We start from the raw sequence: 12,889 nt of genomic DNA on the forward strand, positions 1-12,889 counted from the left end.
AATACATGAAACTGTTTCATTAAAATTTCATTAAGTAGTATACGAAACAATTTCATAACTATATATGAAACAACTTCATCAAAAAAAAAATATTATATGAAACAATTTCATAAGATTAAACAATTTCATGAAAAAATTTCATAAGATTACGACGGATGAGAGTAGTTTTTACGGTTTTTACAAATTGGAATGATTTTCATTTGATCGTTCATATATATATATATATATATATATATATATAAAGATAAAGATAAAGATACATAGATATAGATTTTTACATACATATAGTTAAATTGATTTAAAATAATACCATTGTAGATGTCACACCAATACTTCATCATCTTCATTTTATCATTTAAATATTTATAGATAAATACTTCAATATCTTTCTTTTATGTATATATAATTAGAGGTGTTCATGGATTGGGTTGATCGGGTTGAATACATTTGAACAACCCTACCCAATTCTTGTAGTTTGAAAAATCTTAATCCAACCCAATCCGAACCAAAGTGCAACCCAACCCAACCCGTACGGGTTGGTCGGGTTAGTCGGGTTGGTCAGGTTGATACTTTGGTACATTAAAATATTCTTCTAACCTAGAATATGTTATTTCTCTACTTATAATTTCTTTTTCATAATCAACCATTTGATACAACTTATCCATACTTCTTACGTATATCACATTCAGTTAATTTTCTCAATTCACATATATATGTTCATATTTACTGATCATATATACGAATGAGTTATATAAAGATGTGAATAGATTGAAAATATATGTATATGAAGAGCATACATGATAATGTAATTGTCTAATGTACATATTAATAGAAATTCAACAATCATATTAAATCCAAGAAATAAAAGGATATCGGGTTCATCGGGTTGGGTTGGGTTCAAATAATAATAACCCGATATCAACCCAATACCTACGGTTTGACAAATTTACAAATCGATTAGACATCGGGTTGTGTTATTTTGTGTTGGGTTGGGTTGATCAGTTTGATCGGGTTGGTCGGGTTTTTGAGCACCCCTACTAGAAAACCAACCATGAAGTCATGAACCATCAACTAATAGCCTAATACCTTGCTTTCTAATCAGTTCCACAGGAAGAAAAATTTGGATGACAGGACCAATTTGAAGTATTATCTTGATTCTTGAACAAACTACCATTCTACCAATATGGTTTTACATCAAGAAATCAGAAATGGTAAGTTATAGAGGTTACTGGTTGGCCTATTACTTTGCAAAAGACAACCACTCAACCAGAAATATTTCAATTAAAAGTACCAGTTAGGGAAGGGGAAGAAGACCGAAGACTACCTGAGACTGAGAGGGAGCAACGATTAGGAAAGGGGAAGACCGAAGACGGAGCACTGGAGTGGGAGCCAGGTGGGAAGAGGAAGACGAGGACGGAGTCTAGAGAATGGAGATTATCCGTCGGCCGATTAGGCGATTATCGAATAGAGGAAGCGAGGAGGTCTGGAACCGATGAGCCGAGGAGGTATAGTATAGCGGACTTGGGCCTGATTCACTTGGGCTGATGATGCCCTGGGCGACGACCCATGTCCCCATGCCCAAGAACTTGGTTTTCATGTTCCTGAACAGGGGTGTAAATGATACAAGACAATTCGTTAGCTATTCGAAATCAACTAGGTCAACACTCGACTCGAATAAACTCGGCTTGAACTCGAGCTCAGTTCGACATATTAACGAGCCTTTTAAGATTATAGAAGCAAGTACTAAAAGTATCAAGTAATCAAAGCATTCAAAAGTAATTCTAGTTATTAGGTGTTGACTCTTTTGGAGAATAGAATAGAATTGAAAGATGACTTAACATAAGGCAGAAGATTAAAAAGATATGAAGTAAACCCCATAATATCGACTTACCAATTGGTGAGATGGGCGGAGCGATGGAGCCAGTGAGAAAAGTTGGGCGGAGCAGCGTATTCTCTGTGTCAAGGGCTTCTGGGTCTGAGGGTGAGGTGGGCCTATAAATATTTCCCTATTGGGCATGGATTGGCAGGAGGTCAATTACAAAAATTTTGAAGCTTTCAGGATGGTTTTGTATTAAATCATGTATGGATAAAGCTGATTATATGGATTACCCCCATGGAATTTTCAAAATCTAATGTTCTGGATATCATTGAAATCCTCTGGATTTCAATTCCGCATTTTTCTTTGAACAAAACATGTGAGTGGATGCATCCGATTTTCAAATCACACCAAAATACCATAGCTAAAAAGGGCCCTTGCTGTTTTTTCTTGAATAAGAAAACATTGTCTCGTATCATGTAAGAGGTGTTTATCCAGTAAGAAATGTTGGTTTCTATCAACAATCTTATCGTGTTATTTTGCTAATTGAAAATCTTACCCAATAAATAAAGATGATAACTTAAACTTGGTTAGTATCCATCGGGTAAAAAGACGTCTATATTTTGTTACTTTGATGACCAAGAATTTACTCGGTTTGTGTTGATAAACGGCCATAAAATCAAYATCAAAATAAAAAAACGCTCTTATTGCTTATAATGATAAATAGTTTAAATATGTATAATTTTGTATGTTGTAAATATTAAAAACTTACTATAACCAAAATAACTGGAGTAGCGTTTCAATAAACTTCATGAATCTTTTGTTAGTTTTTCTCAATTATATCTCTAATTAGTATTAACTATTGTTTATTAATAGTAGTAAATACTGATTATAAATTATTAACTTTGGATTATTAATTAATTTTAATTATAAATTATTCATTGATATTAAGTATTTAAAATTTACTATTTTTTATTACCATTATTGTTACCTTTATTATTATTCGATATATTTAATGTTCGAGAAATAAATATAATAATTTTAAAAATATTTTTGTATATCATATAAGAGTTAGATAAATAATAAACTTCCATAATTTTATTTAAATATTTAAATATTAATTTTTTTATTCATATTATATGTAGTGGTWATTTAAAATCATTATTTAATATAGATATCTTATAAAATATGTATTTTGTCATACAAATATACAAAATATAATATTGTATATACATATAATAATTCTAACTAAAATTTATTAATTAACATATTATATTACTTAATTTTCTTTATCATTTGGTTTGTATTAATCAAAGTGTTATTTATTTTGATTATGAAATATTATAATTGACTAATTATTTAATGTTATTTTGATCATTTTACAATTTTCAAATAGCTTATCGACTAGTTTTTATCAAAAAATAATGTAATTAGTTCATTAGCTAATTAGCTACTTCGTCAAACATAGTCTAAAAGACATGTCTTTAATTGAGAAGCAAAGACCTCAATTCTAATGAATTTTGTCAATAAAGTAATGTCTTCTTACATCCAAAAATCTGAAGTCGGAAAACTTGCACCAATGAAAATTAAGGTCAAGTCCCCACTCTCCAATTGCAAGACTTGGAGTCAAGTTCTTAATTTAAAATGAAATTTGGACCACAAACTCATTTGACGTCGAGTGTATATTGGGCATGGAGTCAAGATCAAGTATTCTACACAAAATTTTAAACAACATCTATCATCTTGCTGATTTTTTGAAATCCAAATCAATCCTTGTTATTAGTCAAAAGTCCTTCCAAAAGCAAACAAGCATCCAATACCTTCATTTCTACACGCTCTGTTTTCCATGAACTGCCCACAAAAAACTACTTTATTTTACATATGCAAAATAATTTGAAGTACTATGGTAATAATTTTTCTACTTTGAATTAATAATCTAATCGTCACCAAATAAGTTTACTTGAAAGTCTAGATAAGTAGCCAACAAAAATTATACTGGATACCTTATATCCAGATTCCAATTCAATCTATTAGAAAACCTTGTATGCGTATTTATAGCATTGAACAACTTGACACTTGCGATTAAACAAAATGAATCATTCAAAGATGCATTGTCTCTCCTTTTTCCTTTTCTCTTTCTTCATTTGCTCCTCTTATTCTTCCAATAAAAGATGCTCTCTTACACAGACTAATGCTTTGCTTCACTTCAAACAAAATCATCTCCCTTATAATCACATGTATCATAAACATGAGGATTATGATTACTTTTGTCATGCTTAGCTTGGTTCCGACTATTATCCAATTATGATGAATTGGAACATGAGCATTGATTGTTGTAATTGGGATGGTGTCAATTGTGACCACTTCACCAATGACGTCATCGCTCTCAACCTCAGTTGTGGCATGTTATGAGGTACCATCCATCCTAACTCCACTCTCTACCACCTTCCTCACCTCCAAACACTCAACCTTGCTTTCAATAATCTTACCAATTTTCAACTTCCACGAGAATGGAAGGTTTTCTCATAGTCTCATACATCTCAACATCTCTTCTACTAGTTTATCGGCCAAGTTCTTACGAATATCGCAATTCTTCGTAAGTTGGTGTCTCTTGATCTCTCTTTGAATGATTTAAAGCTTGAACCTCATATCTTCTACAATATCTTACATAACTCTACTAATTTGGAAAGGATTTTGTTGGATGGTGTTGATATCTCATCAATTTTACCCACCAATCTTAATCTCTCTTCTTCTATGAAATCACTCTATCTTATTCACACCGGTTTGCTAGGGAAATTACCCGATAACATCTTCAATCTTCCGTATCTTGAAGAACTTGACTTGTCACTTAACTATGCCATCATTGGTTGATTTCCCAAAGTTTACACAAACACTAGCATCCTTCTAAAGTTGTTAGATTTCTCAAGCACCAACTTATCAAGAGAAATACTCGACTCAATCGGCTATCTCAAGTCTTTGAATAACTTGTATCTCACAGACACCAACTTATCAGGAGAAATACCCAACTCAATCGACAATCTCAAGTCTTTGAATATATTGGATCTCTCATACACCAACTTATCAGGAGAAATACCCGACTCAAGTGGCAATCTCAAGTCATTGACTAAGTTGGATCTCACATAAACCAACTTACCAGAAGAAATACCCAACTCAATCGGCCATCTCAAGTCTTTCACTGAGTTATATCTCTCAGGCACCAACTTATCAACATAAATACCAACTTAATCGGCGATCTCAAGTCTTTAATTCGCTTGGATCTCTTATACACCAACTTATCAGGAGAAATACCCGACTCAATCGACCATCTCAAGTCTTTGAATTACTTGATTCTCTCAGACACCAACGTATCAGGAGAAATACTTGACTCAATCGGCCATCTCAAGTCTTTGACTGTCTTGGATCTCTCATACACCAACGTATCAGGAGAAATACCTGACTCAATCGGCCATCTCAAGTNTCAAGTCTTTGACTGTCTTGGATCTCTCATACACCAACGTATCAGGAGAAATACCTGACTCAATCGGCCATCTCAAGTCTTTGACTGTCTTGGATATCTCATACACCAACTTATCAGGAGAAATAACCTACTTAATCAGCCATCTCAAGTCTTTGATTATCTTGGATCTCTCATACACCAACTTATCAAGAGAAATACCCGACTAAATCGGCCATCTCAAGTCTTTGAATTTCTTGGATCTCATAGGCAACAACTTATCAGGAGAAATACCTGATACAATCGGCCATCTCAAGTCTTTGAATTACATGGATTTCTCACACACCAACTTATCAGAAGAAATACCCGACTTAATCGGCCATCTCAAGTCTTTGATTCGCTTGTATCTCTCAAACACCAACTTAGCAGAAGAAATACCTGACTCAATCGGTCATCTCAAGTTTTTGAATTACTTGGATCTCTCAAACACCAACTTATCAGGGGAAAATACCCAAATCAATCGGCCGTCTCAAGTCTTTGAATCACTTGGATTTCCAATTCAACCTGATTCAAGGGTCATTCCCTCCATCAATTTGCAACATGAGTTATATGTGGTATTTAGATATGTCCAATAAAAGATTTGATGGAAAGATTCCACAATGCTTGGGTAATATCAGTTTGGATATAATGATGTTAGACCTAGGAAATAATAGTTTTCATGGCACCATTCCAAATAAATGGGATGATTGTGATGAATTAGAGGGACTTATTTTGAATGGAAACTCATTAGAAGGATAGGTGCTGAGGGGGTTGTCTAAATGTAAATCCTTGGAAGTGCTTGATTTGGGAAACAACCACTTAAATGGTACATTCCCTCACTAGTTAGCTAATCTTCAACATCTCCAAGTTCTTGTTCTTAAATCAAACAAGTTTCATGGTCCCATAGAAACCTCTTCAATCATTAAACACCCATTTTTGAGTCTCAAAGTTCTCGACTTATCTCAAAACAAGTTTATAGGCCATCTCCCTGGAAAATATTTTCAAAATTTTGATGCGATGAAGAACGGGGTTAAGAAGGGCATAGAATTGGAATATTTGAGAATTATCAAGTTCTACTCTATCATTGTTGCGGTGAAAGGTTTGGAACTTCCATTTCCAAAAATTTCAGTTGACTACACAATTGTTGATCTATCTAGCAACATATTTGAAGGAGAGATTCCATATGTTATTGGTAGGCTTAACTCTGTGATAGTACTAAACTTATCCCACAACAAGCTCAATGATCGAATGCCAAAAGCTCTAGGAAATCTCCTAAAGATCGAGTCCTTAGACCTATCATGTAACCATCTAATAGGAGAGATCCCTCAAAGTCTTGCCTTTATCACGGATCTTGAAGTCTTAAATCTCTCGCAAAACCATCTTGTAGGTCCCATTCCTGATAGAACACAGTTCAAGACATTTGAAGCAACCTCATTCGAAGGGAATCTGGGACTATGTGGGTTTCTGCTGCCCAAGTGTGAACATCGGAGTGCCCCATAGCTTGAAGTCGATGAAGACAAGGAGAATGGATTTACATGGAAAGTGGTGATGTTGGGATATGGATGCGGAACCTTACTTGGATTGGGGATGGGATATATGATGTTGTCAACCGGAAGACCAAAGTGGTTCAATGCAGTTGCTGATGAAATAGAGCATATGATCATGCGGAGGCGAAATAAGAGAAGACATGTTTATATCAAAAAAATGAAATCAATTCCTTAATTAACTGGTGTGTTATTTCCTTAATTTTTATGTTATTACGAATGATGTGTTAGTGATTAATTTGTGTTACTACCATGTTTTGGCAAACATAAGTTAGCTTACTTTTTAAAATTATTACAAAAGTCTCGTTTGAAACACTATTTAAAGTAACGTTTCAATAAGCTTCATAAGTCTTTTGCCATTTTTTTCCAATTATACCTCTGATCAATATCAATTGTTATTTATTATTAATTAAATAAGCATTGAATATAAATTGTTATTTATTAATAAATAATAATTTCAAATTCTTAATTAATTTCAATTGTAAATTATTCATTAATATTAATTATTTAAAATTTAGAATTTACTATTTTATCAATTATTTTGAGAGACAGAGACTAAAGGACATGTCTTTTGTTGACAAACATTAACCGAACAACAATGACCTCAATTTTTATGCAAATAATTGGAGCATGATTCGTCGATAAAGTGGCGTCTTCTCAAATTAATAAATCTAAAGTTGGAAAATTTGCACCAAAATAAAAATAATAATAATAATAATAATAATAATAATAATAATAATAATAATAATAAGACCAAGTCCACACCCTCCAGTTTTAAGACTTAGTCAAGTTTTTTATTCAAAGGGAAATTTGGACCATAACCGGTCTAGTCGTGAATAGATAAGTATCCTTGAAAAGTCTACACAAATAGTCAAAAACAATTATGCTCAATACCCAATATCCAAATTCCAATTAAAAGACTTAGAACAACCACATATTGCTCGTATTATCCAAATTCCAATTCAAGATATTAAAAAAATTAGAACTATCCAACACACTCACGAACATAAAGACTTGATGTTGGGTTATGTTTTGTTTATAGGTTATTAATAGCTAGCAAAGTTAAGTTTATTTGTGTTTACTGTCATGTTTGGCAAACATCAGCTAGCTTATTTTTTAAAATTATTACAAAAGTCTCGTTTGGATGGTGAAAAGTAGTTTATAAGCTAGTTTATTGAAACATTACTAGAAGGGTATTCGCGCGATGTAGCGAGATACATCTTGATTTTAATATTTTATTTTATTTTTTTATCTCAGTCGACGTTATAGTATGATTTTATGTGATTTTGAAAAAAATGATGATGTTTTTATTTTTTTGAATAAAACATAAATTTAAAGATATCATAAAAATTTGACAAAAATATATTGATATTAGTATCATCAAATTAACTATTTAAAATTTCTCATTTTTTGTGTAATTGTCTAATTCAATTTTTATATAATTTAATTTATGTTCAATAACAAAGTAATTTATACTTGGTTTAATAACGTAATTTTTTTTATAAAGATAATAATTAATTATTCTGTTATAACTCAATAATTATCATAATTATATTTCAGATTTTTTATATTTTAAAATGACATGTTTATCCTCTATTTGATTATGTTTATCGGCAATTATTTACACGAATTCAAATATGGAGCTTTAATAAGTTGTACTTATGTATAATTTATTTGTAATCTTGAATTTTAAGTAATATGCATCAATATACTGTATTTCATGCATAAAAAATGGTTTTTAAGAGTTTTTGTCAAATGTTTTATAATATAGTATAGATTTAGAGTTACATTTCAATAAGCTTCATTAGTCTTTTGTCATTTTTTTCAATTTTGCCCAAGAAAATGGAACCTGGTGAATTGAAAGGTCTACCTATCATAATTAAAACTTTAGACAACCTCTAGTATTTTCTTAGAGGCTACAATTAGGGGCCGTTTACCAAACACTTACTTGGGTAAGTGAACACCAAGTCACATTACCTTACCAGATGAATATGATAAACACCAAGAATCTTACCCGGTATGAGCGAGACAAAGACCAAGAGTCTTACCCGGTAAGTGAGGGCGACAACTCTTACCATGGTAAACGCTTATCGGATAAATTGTTGCATACAATATCATTTTGGTGGACTAAAATTTTACCCACTAAGTAAACGATAATGTTAAATTTCACCAGTAAGCGCTTACCGGATAAGTGTTTGGTAAACGACCCCTTATATGCAATCTTTTTAGAATTATAACATTTGACTGACGACTCAATTAAATATTTGTATATTTTTTAAACTTTGTAAAATATTTTAAAAAAATGATGAACTTTGTTGATGATGGTTACCAGAAAATGGAATTGTTTGTTAATGTTTTGTAGAAATTTGAAAGTAAAATACGATTTAATTGACAAAAAATTTACATGTAAAAAATATAATAGATATTAACAACTACATGATATACAAACTTGACACTTGCAATTAAAGAAAATGAATCATTTTAAATGTGTTTTGTTATACATCACATGTAATTCTATTTTTTCTTTATTTTTTCTTTTCAATGTTTAATTTGAATTATTATTTTTCAAGCTTGAAAACACTGTCAAAAAGAAACTAATTAGTTGTGAATCATATGTGATTTTGAAAAAAATTGTAATTTTTAAAATATTTCTTTAAATAAAAAAAATGAGTTCTTTAAATAAAAACTACATACGCTTATTTTAAATGCATGAAATATAAAATATTTTTTCAAATAAAGAAATTAAATCATATTAAAATCATAGATATGGTAAAAGTTTAATCTTAAATAAATATCATAAATAACTTTTATATAATTAAATTAGTTACAATTTTTAAATTATTGTTTGAAAAATAGTAACATCTTTAAGTTGTATAAGATTTTTAAAAGAAATTAAAAAATTGGCATTGTTTCTTAATTTAACGTTTTGTTGGAAATTGGGAAAATAAAATATGATTCAGTTGACAAAAATTACATGTTGGAAAAAATCTAACAAATATCTAAAATACAAAAACCTTGTATATTTATTTGTAGCAATCAATAACTTGACACTTGCAATTAAACAACATGAATCATTCAAAGTTGGTTCTTCTCTCCTTTTTCCTTTTCTCTTTCTTCATTTGCTCCTCTTATTCTTCCAATAAAAGAGGCTCTCTTACACAGACTCATGCTTTGCTTCTCTTCAAACAAAATCTTCTCTCTTATAATCACTCGTATGATGAAAACGATTATCATGATTACCGGTGTCATCGTTGGCTTGGTTACAACTATTATCCAATTATGATGAATTGGAACACGAGTATTGATTGCTGTAATTGGGATGGTGTCACTTGTCACCACTTCACCAATGACGTCATCGCTCTCGACCTTAGTTGTGGCATGCTACGAGGTACCATCCACTCTAACTCCACCATCTTCAACCTTCCTCACCTCCAAACACTCAATCTTGCTTTCAATAATCTTATCAATTCTCAACTTCCACGTGAGAATGGAAGGTTTTCTAATAGTCTCATACATCTCAACCTCTCTGATAGTGGGTTCACAGGCCAAGTTCCTATGGATATTACAATTCTTCGTAAATTGGTGTCTCTTGATCTCTCTTGGAATGATTTGAAGTTTGAACCTCATATCTTCTACAATCTCCTACATAATTCTAGTAGTTTGGAAGAGCTATCGCTAAATGATGTTAATATCTCGTCAATTTTACCCACTTATCTTAATCTCTCTTCTATGAAATTACTCCATCTCTTTAGGACCGGTTTGCTAGGGAAATTACCCGATAACATCTTTAATCTTTCGTATCTGGAAGAACTTGACTTGTCAGGTAACGATGACCTCACTGGTCGATTTCCCAAAATCTACACAAACATTAGCATCCCTCTCAAGTTGTTAGATCTCTCAAACACAAAATTATCAGGAGAAATACCCGACTCAATCGGTCATCTCAAGTCTTTGAATTACTTGCTTCTCTTAGGCACCAACTTATCAGGAGAAATACTCGAGTCAATTAGCCATCTCAAGTCTTTGACTTACTTGGATCTCTCATACACCAACTTATCAGGACAAATACCCAACTCAATAAGCAATCTCAAGTCTTTGGGTGACTTAGATCTCTCATACACCAACTTATCAGGAGAAATACCCGACTCAATCGGTCATCTCAAATCTTTGACTAGATTATATCTCTCAGTCACCAACTTATCAGGAGAAATACCCGAATCAATCGGCCATCTCAAGTCTTTGATTCGCTTAGATCTCTCACACACCAACTTATCAGGGGAAATACCCGAATCAATAGGCTATCTCAAGTCTTTGATTCGCTTGGATCTCTCATACACCAATTTATTAGGAAAAATACCTGACTCAATCGGCCATCTCAAGTCTTTGACTGACTTGTATCTCTCAGACACCAACTTATCAGGAGAAATACCTAACTCAATCGGCCATATGAAGTCTCTGACTCACTTATATCTCTCAGACACCAACTTATCAGGAGAAATACCCGAGTCAATCGGCCATCTTAAGTCTTTAGAATTCTTGGATCTCTCAAACACAAAATTAGCAGGAGAAATACCTCACTCAATCGATGATCTCAAGTCTTTGTATTACTTGGATATGCATTCCAACCTAATTCAGGGGTCATTCCCTCCATCAATTTGCAACATGAATAATCTGTCGTATTTGGATATGTCCGATAATAGATTTGATGGAGAGATTCCACAATGCTTAGGTAATAACAGTTTGAATCTTGAGATGGTAGACTTGGGAAACAATAATTTTTATGGCACCATTCCAAATACATGGGTTGATTGTGGTGTATTAGAGGGATTGATTTTGAATGGAAATTCATTAGAAGGAGAGGTCCCGAGTGGGTTGTCTAAATGTGAATCCTTGAGAGTGCTTGATTTGGGAAACAACTACTTAAATGGTACATTCCCTCACTGGTTAGCTAATCTTCAACATCTCCAGGTTCTTGTTCTCAAATCAAACAAGTTGCATGGTCCTGTAGAAACCTCTTCAATCATTAAACACCCATTTTCTAGTCTCAAAGTGCTCGACTTATCTCAAAACAAGTTTGTAGGACATCTCCCTAGAACATATTTTCAAAATTTTGATGCGATGAAGAACGGGGTTAAGAAGAGCAGAGAACTGGAATATTTGAACATTGGCAAGTTCTACTCAATCACTATTGCAGTGAAAGGTTCGGAACTTCCATTTCCAAAAATTTCAGTTGACTACACAATTGTTGATCTATCTAGTAACATATTTGAAGGAGAGATTCCAGACGTTATTGGTGGGCTTTACTCTTTGATAGTACTGAACTTATCCCACAACAACCTCAATGATCGAATCCATGAAGCTCTAGGAAATCTCTTGGAGATCGAGTCCTTAGACCTATCATGTAACCATCTAGTAGGAGAGATACCCCAAAGTCTTGCCTTTATCACAGATCTTGAAGTCTTAAATCTGTCGCAAAACCATCTTGTGGGTCCCATTCCTGACGGAACACAGTTCAAGACATTTGAAGCAACCTCATTCGAAGGGAATCCGGGACTATGTGGGTTTCCACTGCCTAGGTGTGAACATCAGAGTGCCCCACTACTTGAAGTCGATAGAGATGAGAAGACTCGATTTACATGGAAAGTGGTGATGTTGGGATATGGATGCGGAACCTTACTTGGATTGGGGATGGGATATATGATGTTGTCAATGGGAAGACCAAAATGGTTCAATGCAATTGCTGATGAATTAGAGCACATAATCCTGTGGAGGCAAAAGAAGAGAAGACATGTTTATATCGAAAAATGAAATCAATTCCTTAATTAATGGTGCGTTTTTTGCATTAATTTTTATTGTAATCAAATTGTGCAAAACACCTTATCCTTGTTGCTTTTCTTAAAATTTTATGATGTAGGTAGAGATGAAGTTCGGGATGTTTTGAATTATGTAGTTGCAGAGCATGATTTGAAATAAGATAGAGCCAGATTCGACATGGTATTAAAGTTGTGCTATTTCATTTGTTGCTTTCTGCATCTT

The 12,889-nt window shown here is 32.8% G+C and overlaps 2 protein-coding genes across 2 annotated transcripts; both read left to right on the forward strand.

Annotated features, from left to right (window-relative positions):
• The first annotated feature begins 6,326 nt into the window (after nucleotides 1-6,326).
• Nucleotides 6,327-6,809, forward strand: LOC112509069 (receptor-like protein 33). The gene has a single exon (XM_025113942.1). It carries the CDS (start codon nucleotides 6,327-6,329, stop codon nucleotides 6,807-6,809), a length of 483 nt encoding a protein of 160 aa, XP_024969710.1.
• Nucleotides 6,810-10,135: 3,326 nt separating this feature from the next.
• LOC112509071 (receptor-like protein 7) lies at nucleotides 10,136-12,614 on the forward strand. Its single transcript, XM_025113943.1, has 2 exons — nucleotides 10,136-12,499; nucleotides 12,606-12,614. Exons 1-2 carry the CDS (start codon nucleotides 10,136-10,138, stop codon nucleotides 12,612-12,614), a joined length of 2,373 nt encoding a protein of 790 aa, XP_024969711.1.
• Nucleotides 12,615-12,889: the final 275 nt, after the last annotated feature.

Source organism: Cynara cardunculus (genome assembly GCF_001531365.2).
Source record: "Cynara cardunculus var. scolymus isolate 2C chromosome LG 3, CcrdV1, whole genome shotgun sequence".
In the NCBI taxonomy this organism is placed as follows: Eukaryota; Viridiplantae; Streptophyta; class Magnoliopsida; order Asterales; family Asteraceae; genus Cynara; species Cynara cardunculus.